At 53.1% G+C, this 20,460-nt stretch overlaps 1 protein-coding gene across 1 annotated transcript; it reads right to left on the minus strand.

Annotated features, from left to right (window-relative positions):
• Nucleotides 1-7,970: 7,970 nt before the first annotated feature.
• On the minus strand, nucleotides 7,971-8,906 carry LOC142076187 (olfactory receptor 14C36-like). Its single transcript, XM_075138567.1, has one exon. It carries the CDS (start codon nucleotides 8,904-8,906, stop codon nucleotides 7,971-7,973), a length of 936 nt encoding a protein of 311 aa, XP_074994668.1.
• Nucleotides 8,907-20,460: the final 11,554 nt, after the last annotated feature.

Genomic DNA, 20,460 nt, shown 5'->3' on the forward strand with positions numbered 1-20,460 from the left:
CTTCCCATCTCTTCTGGGAGAGAAGAAAATGGAATGGAATGGAATAGAATAGAATAGAATAGAATAGAATAGAATAGAATAGAATAGAATAGAATTTCTTCTTAGATAGAAGAAATGGAAAACCAGGGCCTCCCTGGTCTGGAGGAATAGGGACGAATTGGAGTGGCCCCAGAGGACATCTGCCAGGATGTGGTTTGGGGCCTCTGTGGAGAGGCTGAGAGACCTGGGGTTCTTTAGCCTGGTGAAGTAGAGGCTCAGGGCTCTCTAGTAGTGGCCGTCAACTACTTGAAGGGTGGTTTCCGAGATGATGGAGCTTTTCTTGGCAGTGCAAAGGGAAGGCAACCTTGGTAGTGGGAAGAGAAGGAAACCTCCACAAAGCACAGCTTGGAATGTTCAGACTGGATGTGGGGAAAAAAAACTCTCACTCAAAGGGTAGCCTTGTGGTGTAAGAGGTCACCCAGAGGGAGTCTGGATCAGCCCATGGCTTTGTGTTTCAAGGAAAAGCCAGTGAGGGTGGAGAGACATGAGTGAAGGTCTAGAAATGCTGGGGTGAGAGCCAGGTGGGAAAGCAAGATGGGTGTCTACAGCCTGAAGGGCAAGAGGTGCAGGCATGGGACAGCGTAGGACAGCCTGCAGCAGAGATGGCCTAGACCTCTAGCAGGGCTGACAGGCCCATCAAAAGCGAGGTCTGTGTCCCCTTGGCTAAGGCAGTTGCCTCTGCCACCAAGACCTACAGGGAGGAACTTTCTTTTGAGGCTCTGGACTTCATTTCTTCCTCCTTGCCCCTTCCTTGGGAGGCCGGGAGGTACCTTAGAATTTTCCCACCCTTGGCATTGTTCACCCCCACATCCAACTGCCCCCAAGAAGAGCCCTGAGCCACGCGTGAGGGACAGGATCTGCCTTCCCAGGGCCTGGGGGTGAGGGCTTGGCCTTTCTGCTTCACAAAATAAACCAAGGATTTCTCAGCATTACAGCCACCTGCACAGTGCCTTTGCCTACCTGCAAGCATGGCCTCCAATGATCTGCTCTAACGAGGCCATGGGGAGGCTTTGTCAGTAATGGTCCTCAGTGGGACCCATTAATACTTCAAGGTACTTTGAGTTTTGCTTCTAACTTTAACTTCTTGAGAGGTTTGTTCTTTCTCCTCTCATCATGGGAGCTTCAAGGACTCAGCACCAAATACACCATGGGTCTCATTAAAATAAGGAAAGTCTTAAGGAGCTATTTCTCTTCCTGTAGTTTTCTTCAGGTCTTCCAAGCTTGTACAGCTAATTGGAGTCATTTCATAGTGTAGATAAAGAGGAAGATTTCAAAGTGCACCTAATAAATATATTTTTTATTTAAAGTTTCTATTTTATTACTCTTCAGTTTAGAGAAGAGGTGATGGAAGCATTCTCCAAGTGATAGTGATCCAGGGTGTCTCCTCAGGAGGTCTGGGCAGGCAGGAGAAGCAGTCCCTTGAGGTCTGACTCTGTATGGAGAACTTTGCTCCTCACATCCCAAGCCTCACCATTTCTCTCATTGGCCATCTGGGACTTACATCACTCTTCCTTGCATCAGACTTCTCCACTGATCTCTGCAGCTGGGTGTTACAGCTCCATGGCACCATCTCCCACCTGCTCTCCTCAGAGAACTGGCTGCACACAGGCCACATAAGAACATTTTCTATTTGCAAACAGAGAAAAGCAAAGCATGATAAAGTTTCATAAACAATAAAACACACTCCTCAACCATATGCTAAGTACAAGCTGTCTGTAATGAGGTTGTCTTTCTACAAGGGGTAATCTTATGAGAAATGTTTGAGATAGATACAAAAAAGTTAGATACAATCATAATTAAAGAATTGGCTAAAGAGCCAATGAGACTACTGAAAGACAGGCAAGCTTTTAACTCCCTGAAGCTCAAAGCAGCAATTGAGTAGGTGAGAGTTATCTGAATGAACAAAGAATAACGTCCAGAGAAAATTAGAGACTAATGGAACGGGCCTTTGTCTAGAGAGTCTGCATGTGCAAAGGTGACATCAGAAATGGTCATTGTATGAGGACAGGTGAAATTATATGAAAGATTAGAGAAACTGAATACACCGTATAACAGGAAGAATAGTGGTAATGAAGTTACGGGGCAAGATCAATATTTCTTTGGAATATCCCTTTTGAAATATCATTGGATTGGTAGAGGTCTCTTGTGAGTGAGGACAAGCAAGAGTTGCACTCATCTTTGAAAGTGGCCAGAAGTGCAACCCAGGGAACCACAGGCTGCACAAGCTCACTTTGGTGGGGGGGTGAGCCATTGAATGAGTGCTCCTGGGTGACATTTGTGGGCACCTAAAAGAGAAGAGCATCGCCATGGACTTACCAAGGGTAAATCATGCCTCGCCAACCGGGTTGCCTTCATGATGAAGGAGCTGCATTTGAGCATGAGGGGACAACAGCTGATGTCATTGACCTCCACTTCAGCAAGACTTTTGGCGTGGTCTCCCTCAATATTCTTGTACCCAAGTTAGGCCATTCCAGTCTGGACAGGGAGACAAACAGATGAGCAAAACACCAGTTGGATGATGAGGCTGAGAGAGCAGGGTGAAGGGGCCATGCTCTACCTGGAGGCCAGGGGACGTACTGGGGTTTGGTGAGGTGGCACCGGGGACTTTCCAGAGCCCTGTGCAGTTTAACACCTGTATCTACGGCCCGGAGGAGGCAACTCTCACCACATTTTTCAGTAATCCTAACTTGGAAGGACCATTCCTCTGCCTTAGGGATGCCTTTCAGGGGAAACCTGACGGGTGGGAGGACTGTCCTGTCAGGAACTTAATGAGATAGACAAAGGACAAAGGCCAGGTCCTGCGCCTGGGATAGACTGACAGCCTGCAGTGGCAGGGGAAGGGGACTGCCTGGCTGGGGAGCAGCTCTGCGGAAAAGGCCCTGGTGGTGCTGCGGAACAGAAGGTAAAACAAAACCCAGTAGTGTGAGCTGGTGGCAGAGGCGGCCATCAGTATCCTGGAGTGTGTAAAGAGAAGCCTCACCAAAAGAGTGAGGGAAGTGATTGTCTCCCCCTGTTCATCACTTGTTAGACCACCAGTGCACTACTGTGTCCACTTCTGGGCCCCTGGTTCAAGTGTACTGGTCTGGCTGGGATGGGGTTAACGTCCTCTGTGGCGCTGTCTTTGGCATTTGTGCCTAAACCAGTGTTGATAACACACCAGTGTTTTGGCTGTTGCTGAACAGTGTTTGCACAGCGCCAAGGGCTTCCCTGTTTCTGACTCTGCTCCCTCCCAGTGAGTAGGCTGGGGGTGGGTGAGAAGTTGGTGGGGGGACACAACCAGGACAGCTGACCTTGAGTGACCAACTCCGTACAATATGACGTCATGCTCAGCAATGAAATCTGTGGCAGAGGAAGAAGGAGGAGGAGTTTTTTGTCGTTCAAGGTGTCTGTTGCTGGGAGACTGCTGGGCGTCAGTCTGCTTGTGGGAGGGGGAAAGTGATTGCCTCTTTGTTATGGTTTATGTTTGGGTTTACACTTTTTGTCCCCTATTATCTGTTTTGATCTCAACCCACAAGCTGCACAACAACTCCATGCAGCAGCATGGGTGGAGACCTGGCCAGCTGAGGAGTGCCCTGAGGAGAAGGGCTGGGCACCAGGACGATGCCATAGGAGCCAGTGGGCCTCCCATTTCAAAAGGAAAGTGGAGAAACTGGAGAGGGTGCGGAGGAGGTCTGCCAAGATGGAGCTAGGGGCCTAAAGCAGGAGCTGTGAGGAGAGTCTGAGGGAACTGGGCCTCTCTAGGCTGCTAAAGGAGGCATGGGGCAACCTAGGAAGAGCCTACAGCTACCTGGAGAGATGATGGAGCCAAGCTCTTTTCTGCAGTGGCCAATGATATGACAGAGGCAACAGGCACAAACTGCCTCTTGGGAGCTTTAGGCTGAGCGTTGCTGTGATCTCCACCTTTGGAGCTCTTCTTTGCTCCACAAAGTCCCAGCCAGCCTGGAGGCTGGACTAGAGACCCCCAGCAGTCTCTTTCCCACCAACCCTTCCATGAGCCTGTGCCTTGACCACGTGCCCTATGAGAAAAGATGAAGCTGGAGGTGAGGGTCTCTACATCCTGTGCTCCTAGGACAGTTCAGGGTGGAAGGGAGCTCAGGTGCTCTGTAGTCCAATGCCCAGCTCCAAGCAGGGCCAGCTCTGAGGTCAGACCAGGTTGCTCAGTAAATGTCAGCACCCACCGAGAGAGTTTACACATGAACCAGGCATCTGGGCCACCATTACAGAAATGGAGACGAGGCCTTTGAGCAGCTCCCTGAGCACAGCTAGGGGTACGCCATGCCTCCGGAGATTCCTGGGAACATCCACCTTCTTGTGCAGAGGAGTGTGGTTCTTCTGCAAGTTTCCTGGCATCTCTCCAGACCACGGGGTGCTTTAGGCTGGACACAGGATTGAAAGAAAGCCTCTGGCCTGGGTACTGTCAACTTAATTGCTAAAGGAGAGGGAGGTGGAGGGATCTCAGCATTTCCAGGTTCCTGCTGAAGATTCAAGACCTCCGAGAAAGGAGCTGAAGAGAACACTTGTGAACTAGCATAGCCTTTAGATCGTTTCACATGTGAGGGCTCTGCTCCCCCATCTCAATCCTTGGCACCCAGAAACCTCACCTGCTTTTCCCTCCTCTCCTCCCAAAACCTGACCAAGTGATGGGAGGAAAGGCAGCAGAAAGGCCCTTGGCCTCTGTGAATCAGCCGGGGTCTGGCACCTGGAGGGCGATGGTGTCATTTCATTGGACACCCCATAAAGACTCAAGCTGGGGAGTGCCTCTGCAAGTCCGAATCAACAAGGTCCATGGCCAGGCAAGGCTGTGTCTCTGGCTGTGTCTGGAGACCCGAACACCTACAGCTTAGATCAAGCTGGGGCTGAACCTCAGGCCTGGGCTTCAGTGGTCTCCTGGGCCCATGGGCAGAGATGCAGGTGGAGGCCCATGTGAGGCTGCTCTAGGGCCCTGACACTGCCCCCATGGGTTCGCACCTGCCAGTGTCCTCAGTAGGTCAAGTTCTCATGCCCTGATGTGCAGGATCTGCTCTCTGCTTCTCTCCTTCCCCACATCCCTGGGGATCCAAGAGATCACAATTTCACGGTCACTACAGCCAAGGCAGACACTGGTCCTCACATCCCTGAGCAGCTCTTCCTCCTTTGGGAGTACCAGGTCCAGGTGAACATCAGACTGGGTGGCCCGTTTGGCAGCTGTGCTGAGAACTTTTCCAGAACCTCCACAAGAAACCTCCTGGACTGTTTGCATCCTGCTGTCTCACTTGACCAGTGAACACCAGGGAGACCGAGTCCCCCATAAGAGCCAGGGTCTGGGATCCACAGATTTCCTCAGGTCATTTAAACAAGACTTAGTTCATTCCTCACCCTGACTCTATGACCTGTAGCTCTGTCCTGGGTCTGGCTGGGATGCAGTTAATTCTCTCCATAGCAGACCGTATGGTGATCTGCTTTGGGTTTGTTACTAAACCAGTGCTGGTAACACACCAGGGTTTTGGCTACTGCTGAGCAGTCCCTGCAGAGCCTGAAGGTTTCCTCCTTCTCACACTCTGCCCCCTCTGCAAGTAGGCTGGGGGTACGCAAGAGGTTGGCAGAGGCACAGCTGGGAAAGCTGACCCCAACGGACCAAAGCAATATTCTGTACCAAATGATGTCATGCTCAACAAAAGAACCGCAAGGAAAGACGGAGGAAGGGGGGACATTTGTGGTCATGGCATTTGTCTTCCCAAACAACTGACACACATGATGCTTTCCTGGCAGTGGCTAAACATCTGCTGGCCGATGGGAAGTGTGAATGAATTCCCCATTTTGCTTTACCTGCACACACAGTTTTGCTTCACCTATTAAACCCTCTTTGTCTTGACTCCTGAGTTTTCTCGCTTCTGCACTTCCGATTCTCTCCCCTGTCCCCCTGGGGTTGTAGTGGGGGAGTGAGCAAGTGATTCTGGGTGTTTTGTTGCTGGCCAGACACAAACCAGAAGTAACTCCTACCGCAGTGTCATCTTTTCTGGCCTCTCGTCTGACCCCCACACAAGCTCTCACCTCTCCTGTTCCCTGTGCCGTAGAGGAGCTCCATGCACCTGCACTGCCCTGACGTCACACAAGGCAGCCCCCACTTCTCGTCTTCCCTGTTTGTCTCTCCTCAAAATATTGTATCTCCACCCACCACAAAAGCCGTGGGAGCTGTCCTTCCCCACCTCAGCTCTTATTCCACTGAAGTCACAGCTCTGTGATGGCACCCGCGGCTCCTGCTCTCTGTGGCCCAGGCTGTGGGCTTTGGTGCCCATTTGGGCTGCAGCCCCTCCGATGGGGCACCAGGGCCAAGGGCAGACTTGTCCCATGCAAAGCTGGTCCCCAGAGATGGGACCCCGTGTGTGGGAAGGCTTTGCTTCCCAGCAGAGGCATGCTGGAGTGGGTGGCAGGTGGCAACAGAATGGTGGATGAGGTTGCCACCCCGAGAGCAAAAGCTGCAGTGCCCAAGGCCAGAGAGAAAGAGGCGAGGGCTGTGCAGCCCCGGCAGGAGAGGGGTTTGCTGTCCCAGGTGACTCTGCAGCACCGTGGGGCCTGTGCCAGAGGTGGGGCTGATCTCCACGAAGGACAAGGTGCTGCTGAGAATGTCCCTGGGGGAGGACAGCCTGTGATCCAGCCACACCTGCACATCATGCTGGGGGCTGAGCGGTGTGCTGGTTTTGGCTGGGATAAAGTTAATTTTCTCCACAGTAGCCAGTATGGGGCTGTGGTTTGGATTTGTGCTGAAGACAGTGTTGATAACACAGGGGTGTTTTCGTTCTGCTGAGCAGGGCTTACACAGGGTCAAGGCCTTTTCTGCTCCTCACCCCACCCCACCAGCGAGTAGGCTGGGGGTGCACAGAAGTTGGGAGGGGACACAGCTGGGACAGCTGACCCCACGTGACTAAAGGGATGTTCCATATGATATGACGTCATGTTCAGCAATTAAAAGCTGGGGGGAAGAAGAAGAAAGGGAGGGATGATCGGAATGGTGGTGTTTCTCTTGCCAAGATGGCTGAATATCTGCCTGCCGATGGGAAGGAGTGAATGGAACTGAATGGGAAGGTCAGCCTCCCCATCAGCCCCAGGGATGGTGCTGGCCCCAAGGCCACGAGGAAATGGAGGCTACTCACTCGCTGCCTCTCCTGAATTCATATTGCAGCTGATGCCCAACCCTGACTGAATTTGCCCCCTCCTCTGCTCCCACCAGCCCCACTCCCCACGACAGCACGACAGTCCTGGCCCTGGGCCTCCTCCGGCACCTCCTGCATCTCTCCAGTCTCCCCTCCCTCTGCCTGCTGGCTCCCCACTCACTCCCATGGCACTGCAGAGTCCTTGTCCAGGGATACGTAGATCTGCTGCTTTCCTTTTGGGGGACTTCACCTTGGAGGGTGTTTCACCTTCTGAGTCTCCATTCATTGCAACCCCAGGGCATCCTCTCCTGACCCCTCCAAATTTATTTCCAGAAACTCTGGTATGTGCCATTAATCTTGTCATCCATGAAGAAATGTGAGAAGATAATGGGAGGTCATGGACCATCTCCCCTGCCATTGGACACCAAGAGGAGAGCTCTTAAATCCAGACCGTTTGGTCCAGTGGAACCCAATAGTACCGTGAGCTTAACCCCAAAACACTGAGAATAAAAAGGAGAACAGACTTTTAAAAATATCAATTCCTTGGATATTTATTTGGAAGCAACTCTCGAGGAAGAGCCCAACCTTCAGGTGCTGCACCTGGGAGATCCCCTTTTATTGAAGAGCTGCTATGGGGCATGCCACATCTGACACAGTGTTGGGCAAGAGTCACAGGATCAAGCCGCAAGACAAGTAGTATAACCCCAGAAAATTATATATAAGCAGGATTATCACAAGAGAAAAAAGCAGAGCCATGGCCTAAGATGAACTCTGGGGAATGTGCAGAGAAGGGGAGGCAGGTTATTGTCGGTGAAACAGCGTCCACTGGGCCAGTTTCCTTAGGGCATCCTTGAGCTCCTGGTTCCTCATGCTGTAGATGAGGGGGTTCACTGCTGGAGGCACCACCGAGTACAGCACTGCCACCACCAGATCCAGGGATGGGGAGGAGATGGAGGGGGGCTTCAGGTAGGCAAATACGCCAGTGCTGACAAAGAGGGAGACCACGGCCAGGTGAGGGAGGCACGTGGAAAAGGCTTTGTGCCGTCCCTGCTCAGAGGGGATCCTCAGCACGGCCCTGAAGATCTCCACATAGGACACCACAATGAAAACAAAACATCCCAAAAATACGAAAGCACTAAATGTGATGAGCCCAACCTCCCTGAGGTAGGCATCTAAGCAGGAGAGCTTGAGGATCTGGGGGATTTCACAGAAGAACTGGTCCACAGCATTGCCGTGGCAGAGGGGTAGTGAAAATGTATTGGCCGTGTGCAGGAGAGCAGTGAGAAACCCACTGGCCCAGGCAGCTGCTGCCATGTGGACACAAGCTCTGCTGCCCAGGAGGGTCCCGTAGTGCAGGGGGTTGCAGATGGCAACGTAGCGGTCGTAGGCCATGACAGTGAGAAGACAATACTCTGCTGGAATGAAAAAGACAAACAGAAGGAGCTGTGCAGCACATCCTGCGTAGGAGATGTCCCTGGTGTCCCAGAGGGAATTGGCCATGGCTTTGGGAAGAGTGGTGGAGATGGAGCCCAGGTCGAGGAGGGAGAGGTTGAGGAGGAAGAAGTACATGGGGGTGTGCAGGCGCTGGTCGCAGGCTATGGCGGTGATGATGAGGCCGTTGCCCAGGAGGGCAGCCAGGTAGATGCCCAGGAAGAGCCAGAAGTGCAAGAGCTGCAGCTCCCACGTGTCTGCGAAGGCCAGGAAGAGGAACTGGGTGATGGAGCTGCCGTTAGACATTTGCTGTTTCTTGGCATAGGGGTACTGTTCAAAACTGGAATAGACAAGGAAAAAGTATGACAGACTTCTCCAAGCAAAGCCACTCCTTTTTTCATAGAAATCCACCCCCCGCCCCAAAATGAAATGCATTTCCTTCTCTGTTTTGTGCTGGCTGAGTGTGCTGTGAGGAGCAGGACCTCTGTCCACGGCCAAGGAGCCAGCTTTTCTCTGCTGCAGTGTGTACCTGGCAGCTGGTTTGTGACAGCTCCAATGTTCCCAAGGGATGTCAGATGTCATCCGCCCTTAATGGAAAAAATCAGTATCTGCACTCATGACTCTCAAGAGCGTGGGCTGCAGAAGAGAGGCTTAGCGTGTCCTTATAAGAATTTTGTCTCTGTTTTTTATTTTCCACCATCACATCTGCTGAGTGTTCTTTTTAGGGGTAGAAATGCTCATTTCTATGACTGAAAATGTGAAGAGTCTTGAGACAGGAGAGGCAAAAGGGCTCAGCTCTCTGTGGCTTAGTGCAGTCAGGTGAGCTGCAGTGTCCATCAGTCTGTTACCCAGCTGCCCTGCTCTTTCCCTTGTGCTGCCTCAAAGATGACTTCACACACAAATTACTCATTAAAAGAAACCAAACCAAACCACTGGACTCTGATGAAAGCAGGGGAGCACTGTTGCAGAGGGCAGGTCTGCACACTCTTCTCTTTCCCACCCCAGAGGTGGAGTTGTGATGGAGAAGGACACCGTCCCTCACAAGAGAAGCAAAGGACCCTGAGCGGAGAGTACTGACCTCCAAGGGAAAGCTCAGCCCTCCCTAGGATCCTGCAGGAGAGCTGTGCCTTTCTGGAGGGCAGCTCGCAAGCCCAGCAGGACAGGCAAAGCAGAGGGTCAGGGGTCCTGAAGATGGGATGTCCTAAAGGGAGAGTCAGCTCATTGCCCAGCAGACAATGCCCAGAAGACATCCACAGTGAAGGACCACATGAGAGCTGCCTTAACGGAGCCTACGCCGGTGCTTGTTTGCAGCTTCCTCCCACCCCCTGCCCAGGTCTCTGCTGCCTGGAGCTGTCCCTGCCGAGAGCTGGTTCCCTGTCCCCACCTCTCCTCCCTGTCGGTGCTCACAGACCCCATCTCACCCGCTGTGTGCTCAGCTCTGCCCTGCAGACCCCTCCCAGCAGCCGGGCACTGCGCAATGTCTTCTCTGTCCGTGCAGGCTCTGATGGGAACATCAGACCAACCCTGATGAGCCTGGAGAAGTTGTACTGCTGCTGTCTGTAAGCCACGGTGTGTTGATTTCTCATACTCCCTGCTTTATTCACCTCCAAGAGTAACAGATTTGGAAATTCAGTGCCTCCTCTTGACATGAGACATAAATTTCTATGTCCCATTGCCCACCCAGGCAACCCAGAGTACAAGATAGAAAGAACAGGACACTTGCTTTTCAGGTAGCCCCTGCCTTGCTGTTCTTCTTTAAAAGTCTTCTGGGAAAGTCCTGTAGTGATCTGAAGATGTGAGCAGGGCTGACCCCGGCAGCACCCTCTTGAGAGCAGAAGGACCCGGCCCTGCTGGGGCTCGCTCCTTCCACCCACAGCTTCTCCCCACAGCGCCGTGGGGAGCTCCCCGGGCAGGCTGAGTGCTGACCCTGGCAGGCGGCAGAGTCCCTGCCCCAGCACACAGCCCCTGGGGTGCAGGGACCCTGCTCGCAAGGACAGCCCTGGGCACCCCTGCCTGCACACCCCTGCAGTCCCCCCCAGCAGAAGGCAGCCCTCATGCCCTCTCCCTCTGACCGTGCAGCAGGGAAGCCCTGCTCTGCACCATGTCCTCCTCCTCCTCTACATTACAGAAACTGAGTGACTCCTCCTGACAGAACCAATAAACTGTCAGATGTACCAGTTTTCGGAGAACCCTCCAGGAACTGAAGCTGCATTGCCCCGCACCCAGAGACTTACCACGTAGAGGGCTGTGAAGATTCTCCCCCAATGAGCTCTCAGCATCCTTCAACTCCCAACTGCCTTTAAGCTCTCTCTGCCTCGCTCCTCTCCCCTCGGTGCCTGCAGGCAGTGCCCCCAGCCCTGCTCCTGGGCAGAGCTGTCTCTCTGCAGCGCTGCCCGCTTGCCAGGAGCTCCCTCCGTCCCAGGAGCCCAGCCCAGCTCAGCAGCAGAGGACCAGCCCAAGGCACCACTTGCTCTGCCCCCTCGGGGCTCCCTCCACGTGTCCCTGCGCCTCCAGGGAACCTGCTGGGAACAGCCTGAAGCCATCACTCATGGTCCCTCCCTCAGCTGGGAGAGACACTTCTTTCCAGCAGGGGCATTTCTCCCATCTGAAGAAGAGTCAGCTCCAAGAATCACCTTTTCATTGGCCCATCTGTACACAGGACACCCGGACAGGGACAGGGAAGGACCTCATTTAGCACTGCTGAGGGAAGGGATTCAGCCCCCATTCCATGGTTGTGGCCCTGGGGCTAGAAGTGGGCTCAGCTGCCCCCCACGCACAGCACAAGCCCACAGGAGGTGGGATTCCTCTGGCCTCAGCTCAGGTGTGCACACAGCAGACACCTGCATGTCAGCTCCTTCTCTCAGCTCCCTGCTAATTAATGGAGATGGAGGCCAGGGCTGACGTGGACACATGCAAAGACCTGGGGACATTTGGAGTGCCAGAGGTGGTCCAAGATACATGGAGCTAGCTGCAAGCTCTAGTGGAGCAATGCTGAGAGACAGGGCAGCATCGGGGGGCATCTTCTTGGAGGCTGGAGGTGAATCTCTCTGGCCAGTGGAAATGGCATCAGATGCCCACGTTTAGGATGATGGAGCCTGTCTCTCTTCTTTATGTTCTGGGCAGCCTACGCAGGGATTCATCTGATGGAGTCATGTACCACAGGGAGAGCTCAGTTCCTCTCTGTCTTTCCCATCCGCCAGGTTGACTAGATCTCCATTGACTCTAATGGCGGTGGTGTCCTGAACATTCTCCCATTGCCCAATCAACTTCAGGGCAGTTATTCCATGTAAGGCCAGTTACAGGCCTGTCATGGTAGGTGAGGTGCCAAGGCTCTCACACACAGCGACATGCAGTTGGCAGGGACAGCGATGGTCCTACACAGGAAAGTCATCCCCATGCAGAGCGAGGGTGTGACAGACACCCAGGCAGCATTGCGACAGATCCAGTGCCTTTGGGCCAGAAACTGATTGCCACCCCTGCAGCGTGGCAAGGTCCGTCCCTTCTCTCTCCAGTAGAGGTAGGGCACTCCATGGATAGGAAGCCCATCACACCAGGGTCACCACACATGTGCCTACACCTTCAGACTTCTGGTTTTTCTCTCCTCCAACCTTCCCTCACCCCCTGGAGAACACAGTCAAGGACCAGACCAACAGTTGTCACAGTGGGCCTGTCAGGAGCACCTTGTCATTCCTGGAGATCAGCTTCACCTCCACCAAAGGCCCTCGGGGACAGCAGAGACCCCACCGACAGCAAACCCATGTCTTGCCAGGGCTGCCCTTCCCAGCCCTGGTCCTCTCTGCCCTTGGGGACAGCAGGGTTTGCTCACTCTCTTGGCACCCAGGTTCAGCTTTATGTTTCCACCTGCTCTCCACCCCGGCATGTCTCTGCTGTGAAGCAAAGCCTTTGCACACACGGGGGCTGGGACACTTGGTCCCAGGTTTGCCTAAGACAAGTCAGAGCTTGGCGTGGGGCTGCACCTGCAGTGCTACAGCCCAAATGTGCACTGATGGCCTCAGCCAGGGGCACAGCCAGGACGAGCTGGAGCCTGTGCTTTTTGACGTACATGGAGGAAGTGCCATGGCATGGTGGGACAAGTGACACAGCTTGGGGTGCTGCAATGGATGGGTACCGGCTTTTCAGAAGAGACAGGCTGGAAGGGTCAGGAGTGGGGTTTCCTCAAAGTGAAGAAGTTTTTTGGATGTGTGGAACTTGAATGGCCTTGGCATTTTCTGGAAGGGGAACACAGCAGGATGCAAACAGTCCTGGCGGTTTATGTCTGGGGAACCACTTCTCAGCACAGCTGCCAGATGGGCCAACAAGGGTAATCCAAACGCGGATTTGAGACTCACAAGCAGTACAGAGCTGGTCAGGGATGTGAAGGTCGATGTAAGCCTTGGCTGTTGTGACCATGAAATAGTGGGGTCCCAGCTCCCGAGGGGCATGCGGAAGGAGAGTTAAGGACTGCACATGGTGGACATCGAGGAGAAGACTTTGGCCTGTTCCAGGGAGTTTTCGTGGGGATCCAATGGTCAGCAGCACCGAAGGGCAGCAGAGCTCAGTGCAGCTGGTCTTCAAGGACAGCATCCTCCAAGCTCGGCAATGGTCCATATCAAAACTCAGTTGAAACTTGAATGGGATTTCCAGGGCACCACGATGAGCTGTGACTACTTCAGGGACAGGTCAAGAAGAATATGTGTGGCCACTGCTCCACTGAGTAAAGCAGGTGTGGATGGAGCTGAGATACTCGATGTCCTCTGTGCCTCAGTCTTCACCAGCAAGGTCTCCCAGGCCTCTGTACCTCGAGGCAGGACTCTGGAGGGGAACAGTCAGGGCTGGATAGGAATCAAGTCCTGGCTTGCTTGAGCAACCTCAAATGTTACCAGTCCATGAGAATGGAGGGGCTGCATCCAAGGGTGCTGAGAGAGCAAGATGATGTCAGAGTGAGGCCAGTCTCCATCATCTTTGACAGGTCATGGAGACTGGGGGGACTCCCTGACGACTGGCAAAAGCAAAAGTTGCATGCCTGTTTCAAAGAGTCCCAGAGGATGAACTGGGGAGGGAAAGGCTGGTTAGCTTCACTTTGGATGAATAACATGTCCCAGAGGTTGTTCTGGATTGCATTTCTGGGGTGGACGAGCCCCTTCAAGTGACACAGCTTCAGGACTCCCTGGATGTCTTGCAGCTCTGCAGAATAATTTCTTCATTCAAAGCGTTGGGAGGAAATGTATTTTTGGAAATGGCTGTAGAAATCTATATTTCCATAGAGGGAGAGAAAGGGTCGTCGTCTTGCTTGTCCATGGCCATGGCCATGGCCTATGACAAAAATCATGAGAATTTATAGACCAACCTCAAAGTTCTGAAAATGAAGACTTCTCAACAGTCATTACACAGACCTCTTCTCTGTACATGTTTCAACTTTTGCCTAACATCTTCTTTCAGGGATTGATGCAGCTGCCAGCACAGAGGTGGCCAATGCCTCCAAGATACATGGGGGTAGCTGAAGCCCTTCCGTGGGACAGGGAAATGTGACCCAGGACCTACAGGAACCTTTCTGAAGCAGGAGCTGGTGGCCAGGCAGAGAAGGCCAAGGCACCTGGGTTGAGACACCTCATTTCTCTCTCTTGACTAGAAAGGGACCTCTCAGCAATTGCACTCGAGGTGTCCAACATTAGAGATCACTCTCATCCCTCTCTTCACCTGCAGTGAAGTCATATGTAATTTACCTGCAGGCAATGAAAACTGAGTGGGTCTAGATGCTGCAGAGTCTACTTGAAGATGCTCCTGTAAGCATTACAGGTTCAGATTTATGCCGATTTCCATGTTCAGAACACAGCTTTTCATTCGCTTTGTCTCTTTGCTTCTCCCTGTGGCTCGAGGGAGTTTGTGACTCCAGTGTGTGACTGACGGGGTGCAAAGAGCAAATATGGGCAGAGTCAGGGGCAGGGAGTGCTTTGAGGTGTCTTGGGATGTGTGCTGGAGACAATAATGTGTTTTCCACTGGTGTATGGTCATCCACAGTGGGAAGTGGACTTTGGTGGAGGTAACATGGACTTGATATACAGCTGAGGAATGTCTTTTGGGTTTTTAATGAGCTGTGCTTGACTTTGGTTCTGCTTGTTGGCAATTAAGAAACATCTTCCTGTGCCCAGTACCCTAGGAATGGGGATTCTTCCCTCATGGGTGTCTCAGGTCTTTTCTGGGGGCAGTGAGATGCTAGGGTTTGCGGTGCTGAGTGCAGGTCAGCGGTAGTGCACAGCCAGAGGCAGTGATTCTCTTCCTCTGCTCAGCACAAGTTAGACCACATCCAGAACACTTGACCAGGTTTTGGTGCCCCACAATGCCAGAGAGACATTGGCCAAGTGGAGCCAGTTCAGTGGAAGGCCAGCAAGATGGTCAGGGCTAGAGCACTTGCCCTGTTAGGAGGGGCTGAGGGAGCTGCGCTTGTTCCAACTGGAGAATGGAGGGCTTTTGGGGGAGGAGGTAACAGCCTTGCACTGCCTACGGTGCGCTTTCCAAGAAGACACTGTAGTGCAAGACGCAAGGGCAAGAGGCAATAGGCCTCCTTGTTCCTGGGGAAGAAGAGAGGGTCAGGCTTGATACAGGAAGAAACTTTTGACACATGAGGACAGTCGGATATGGGAAGACATTTTCCAGAGAGTGTGCGCTGCCTCCATCCCTGGAAGTTTCAAAGACCCACAGGGATAAAGCCCTGAGCAATCTGGTGTGACCTTGCTTTGAGTAAAAATGTAGGCATCTTACAAGGTCACTTCCAGGCTGAATGAAACTTTCGTTCCTTCCCCTTCATGTCATCAACATTAGGGAAATCACTCGGGTTCCCTCTGATGTGGAAATAATTCACATTGGGTGCAGGGCTGCATCACAGGAACCCCACACAGCCCTGATGACATCCTTTTCCTCACCTTTCATTTCCTGCTTCCCTTTTCCCCACTCTACAGTTCTTCACTATTTTCCCCCTCACACCCTCCCAAAACAGGAGCCTCCCCTGTTGTCCTGGCTCTGGCTGGGCTGGAGTTAATTTTCTCCATAGCAGCCGTGTGGTGCCGTGCTGTGGATTTAGGACCAAACCAGTGTTGATAACACAGCGGTGTTGTAGCTATTGCTGAGCAGAGCTTACACAGCGTCAAGGCTTTCTCTGTTTCTCACACCGCTCCACCAGCGAGTAGGCTGGGGGGTGCAGAAGAAATTGGGAGGGGCTACAAGCAGGAGAGCTGACCCCAGCTGAGCAAAGGGTCATTCTGTACCATATGATGTCATGCTCAGCAATAAAAAACTCAGGGAAAGGAAGAGGAAGGGGGAATATTTGAGTTTATGGCATTTGTCTTCCCAAGTAACCGTTACGCATGATAAAGCCCTGCTTTCCTGGGAATGGCTGAACATCTGCCTGCAAGTAGTGGGAAGGAGTGAATTCATTCCTCATTTTCTTTGCCTGCCTGGGCAGCTTTGCTTTACTTGTGAAAATGTCTTTCTCTCAACCAATGAGTTTTTTCCCTTTTGCCCTTCTCATTCTCTCCCCGATCTTGCTGTTGGGGGCAGTGAGCAAGGACGGGGCAGGGGCTGAGGTGCTGGCTGGGGTTTACCTACCACACCAGTTAATCCTTTCCCCATTGGCCATGCTTTTCTTATGTTCTACCCTCCTTTGGTGTTTCTGAGATGGTTGCTGAGGTGTTTTCTACCTTGGGCAGCAAATCCATGAAATAAGTGCCCCCTTTCATTACCTGTAGCATTGTGCAATTGCTCGCGTTGCTGTCTTGATAGAGGACCAGGCATCTGCCCACGTACTGAAACATCTTAGCCTGGGCCTTTCAGTGTTGCCCAAGGAGAAGGGATTCAGCTGAGTCTGAGGGCGAGAATTCAATCACTGGCACGCAAGAACTTCACCTTTATCAATTTCCTGTCTTCCCAAAGCCTGAACAAGGGGTGGCAAAAAAGGATGAAATGAGAGGGGGTCATCACAGGTCTGTCAGTCCATACACAGCTGAGTTTTGTCCTAATAGGTCAGGTTTAATTCAGGTTAATTTTGCTAGCAAGCGTGATTTTTGGAAAGTGTTCAGATATTGTGTGCTTCTCTTTTTGAGGGCTAAAGACTGTCTAGAAAGCATCACCAAAGATATATAGCCGTACTGTAGCCATCTGTGGAGAACAGGTGAATTTGACTCATGAAGATTATGAATTAAGGAGTGCAACACCTCCAGATAAGGTGAGGGAACTGAGGAGGGGACACAGGGAGACACTGGCCTCTGTCTCCTCATGCCCCCAGCACCTCCAGGAGATAAAATCTGGGGTGAAAATAACCCATCATTTGTGTTGTAGTATGCCATAGTGGTATGATACCGTAGCTGTATGATGTCATAGTTGTACTGCAGCAGAAGCCACCCAAAAGAATGGGGGATGAACCTCCTAAGGAACGGGACAAGCGCAGTGGCGATCCAACCTGATCTGGTTTCAGCGCCCAACAGTCCAACACAAGCATCTTGCCTGTCCTGGTTGACCATCACAACCCCTGGAGCCCAAGTCGAGGACTGAATGAACTGAATGGACATTTGAGTGGGCATGGCCATCACCTGGTTTTTTACTGATCTACTCATCCACCCATCCCAACAGCAATGTCCTAACGTGGAGACAAGGATATGGTGGGGAATGGTGTTGAAAGCCCTCAAGAACTCCAGGTAAATGAAACCCACCACTCCTCCCGTACCAGGAAATGCAGTCCTTCCATCTCAGAAAGCAATGAGGATGGTCAGGCATGATCTGCCCTGGGTTCATCCAGTCACCTTCTCTTTCGGACTCACAGAAATGGAATCCAAAAGACATGCTCTCTGACACACTCCTCACCAAAGTGAGGCTGAACAGCCTCTGGTCCCCAGCTCGTCTTCTGCGCCTTGTGGAAAGATGCACACAGCATACTTATTCCAGGTTGTTGGGAAGTTTCCCTGATCTCCATGAACTTGCAAAGACAATACAGAGTGACCTGGCTGTGCCATCAGCTGGCTCTCTCAGCACCCTTGGATGCAGCCCCACCAGTTCTGTGGACTGTTAACATCTGAGCTTGCTCCAGTAACCCCTGACTTGATCCACAGCCACTGCTGGTTTTTCTCCTCCAGAGTCCTGCTTCAAGACACAAAGGCCACAAAGAGGACAAAGAGTGCCTCCCTCCACTCTCTTACAGCTGCTGCACTCTGGTTTTTATCCTTTCTTCAGTGGTATCACAGAGGTGCCACCAGAATTGTTTATTGGCTCAGCTTTGGGCAGTGGCTGGTCCATTTTGGAGCCAGCTGAAATTGGATTTATCCGACATGGAGTCAGCTCTTGAGCGCTTCTCACCTAAGCCCCCCTGCAGCCACCCTCACCACTGCCAAAACCTTCCCATGTAAACTCAATGCACAGGGTCGTTAAAGTCCCCAGTAAGACGTGAGGTCATTGGACCCAACACTTCCTCAGGCTGGTTAAATAAGACTTCGTCCCCTTCCTCTCCCTGCTTATAGGTTCTTTCTGTCAGAGCAGAGATGTGCTGGACCTCAGCCGCGGCACCAGGGCCGAGCTCAGATGTGTAACCAAGAAAGCTGGTACCAAGCGCCCAAGCTCCCACGCAAGCAGAAGCTTTGCTTCAGAGCATGCTGGGGTGGCTGGCAGGTGGCAACGTAAAGAGGAAATGAGGTGTCCCTAGGGAGAGCAAACCCTGCTGTCCTCAGGAGCAGAGAGAAGCAGGGCTGGACTGTGCAGCCCTGGCAGGAGAGGGCTTTGCTGCCTGTGGTGTCTCTGCAGCCCCGGAGGGCCTGTGCTGGAGGTGAAGCTGATCTGCAGGAAGGACAAGGTGCTGTTGAAAGGTGTCCTTGGCTGGACAGGAACACTGTGAAAATCACTGGTCTGTTCCTTGGTTGCCTCATCAAAGGGATGACTAAAGGATTGAGAGAAGCACTGCCTTTACTGGGTAGATATGGTACAGGACTCGCTTCACTGCAGTTCCGTGAACGAAAGCACTGAACGTGTCTGGTTCTGCTGGGGTCGGTTACATGCTCTGAATGGGGACGGTGTTCCTGCAGGTCTTGTGCTGTCCCTGCTGGCTGCATGCGCTTGTGCTGGAGAGCCCTGGCATCTCAGGTAGCACCATAGGATGTAGGTAACCTTTAAATTGAGCAGCTGCTCTGAAGTAGGTTAGGCATTGTGGGGGTGTCGAGGAGAAACCTGCCATAACTGTCAATGGAGATGTGGTAAACACAGCTGATGGAGAAGAGAGCGAGACTTAGCTCTCCAATGGCAATGACCCCATCTGCGCAGAGGAATACCTCTATAGGCTGCCCTGGACAGAACGACCAGGTTTCATTGTCCTAAATGTCAGCATCTGCTGTCACTTCAGCTGGCCAAAGGAATGCCCCACCGGCTTCCAAAATGATGACCCCAGGCGCTGCCCTGTCCCTCTGAAATGCTCCATCAGAGCTTACAGTGACCTGCATGTGTCTTGGACCACCTCTGGCACCTCAGATGTCACCTGTGGTTTGCATGGGCAGAGGAGGTACAGGAGATTCCTCCCTTTCCCTGGCTGGGTGTCCTGTCTCATAGTAGGACAAGGAGAGGTGATTCTTCGACCTAACTCTGTCTCTGATAGGTGAAATGCCCCTGCTGGAAAGAAGTGTCCCTGCCCAGTGGAGGGAGGAAACATCAGTGATGACTTCAGCTTGTTCCACAGTCAGTTCCCCAGGGACATCCCTGAGGGAGCCCCGAGGGGGCAGAGCAAGTGGTGCCTTGGGCTGGTCCTCTGCTGCTGAGCTGGGCTGGGCTCCTGGGATGGAGGGAGCTCATGGCAAGCGGACAGCGCTGCAGACAGCTCTGCCCAGGAGCAGCTCCTCTGCAAAGCGCAGCAGGGCTGGGGGCACTGCCTGCAGGCATCGAGGGGAGAGGAGCGAGGCAGAGAGAGGTTAGAGGCAGTCAGGGCTGGGAGGGTGCTGAGAATGAACGGGAGGAGAAACCTTCACAGCCCTTGACACGGTAAGTCTCCGGGTGCAGGGCAAAGAAGCTGCAGTGCCTGGAGAGATCTCCAAAAGCTGGCACATGCCACAGCCTATGGGACATTTTTGGAGGTCTCTCCCACCTTCTCTGGTGTGGAGGAGGAGAACATGGTGCAGAGTAGAGCTTCCCTGCTGCACGGTCAGAGGGAGAGGGCATGAGGGCTGCCTTCTGCTGGGGGGGACTGCAGGGGTGTGCAGGCAGGGGTGCCCAGGGCTGTCCTTGCGAGCAGGGTCCTGCACCCCAGGGGCTGTGTGCTGGGCAGGGACTCTGCCGCCTGCCAGGGTCAGCACTCAGCCTGCCCGGGGAGCTCCCCACGGCGCTGTGGGGAGAAGCTGTGGGTGGAAGGAGCGAGCCCCAGCAGGGCAGGGTCCTTCTGCTGTCGAGAGGGTGCTGCCTGGGTCAGCCCTGCTCACAGCTCCAGCTCAGCCCCGGGCATTTCTGAGGGGACTTTTCAAGATGGAGTTCCCTGAAAGGGAAGGTGTCTGTCTTTGAGGTTTCTCCTCTTGGTTGGCTGGGTGGGCAGTGGGACATTTCCAAGGGCACTTTTCAATTGGAAGGTCAAAGGAGGGATGTCTGTTTGGATAAGGAGCTTTCCTGAGTCTGTGTGTTCAGTTTCTGGCTCTGGGGGCTACAGATAGCACCAGCATCCCCTTTCCAGTCTCATCGGGGTTGCGGGACCTGCTCTTTACCCCCTGCGCACACGGAGAGGCTGCAGGGCAGCGCTGGGCACCCAGGGGCTGAGATGGGGTCTGTGAGCACTGGCAGGGAAGAGCCGTGGGGCCAGAGCAAGAGCTCCTGGCAGGGACAGCTCCAGGCAGGAGAGATGGGCAGCAAA

This window comes from Calonectris borealis, unplaced genomic scaffold (assembly GCF_964195595.1).
Source record: "Calonectris borealis unplaced genomic scaffold, bCalBor7.hap1.2 HAP1_SCAFFOLD_35, whole genome shotgun sequence".
Classification (NCBI taxonomy): Eukaryota; Metazoa; Chordata; class Aves; order Procellariiformes; family Procellariidae; genus Calonectris; species Calonectris borealis.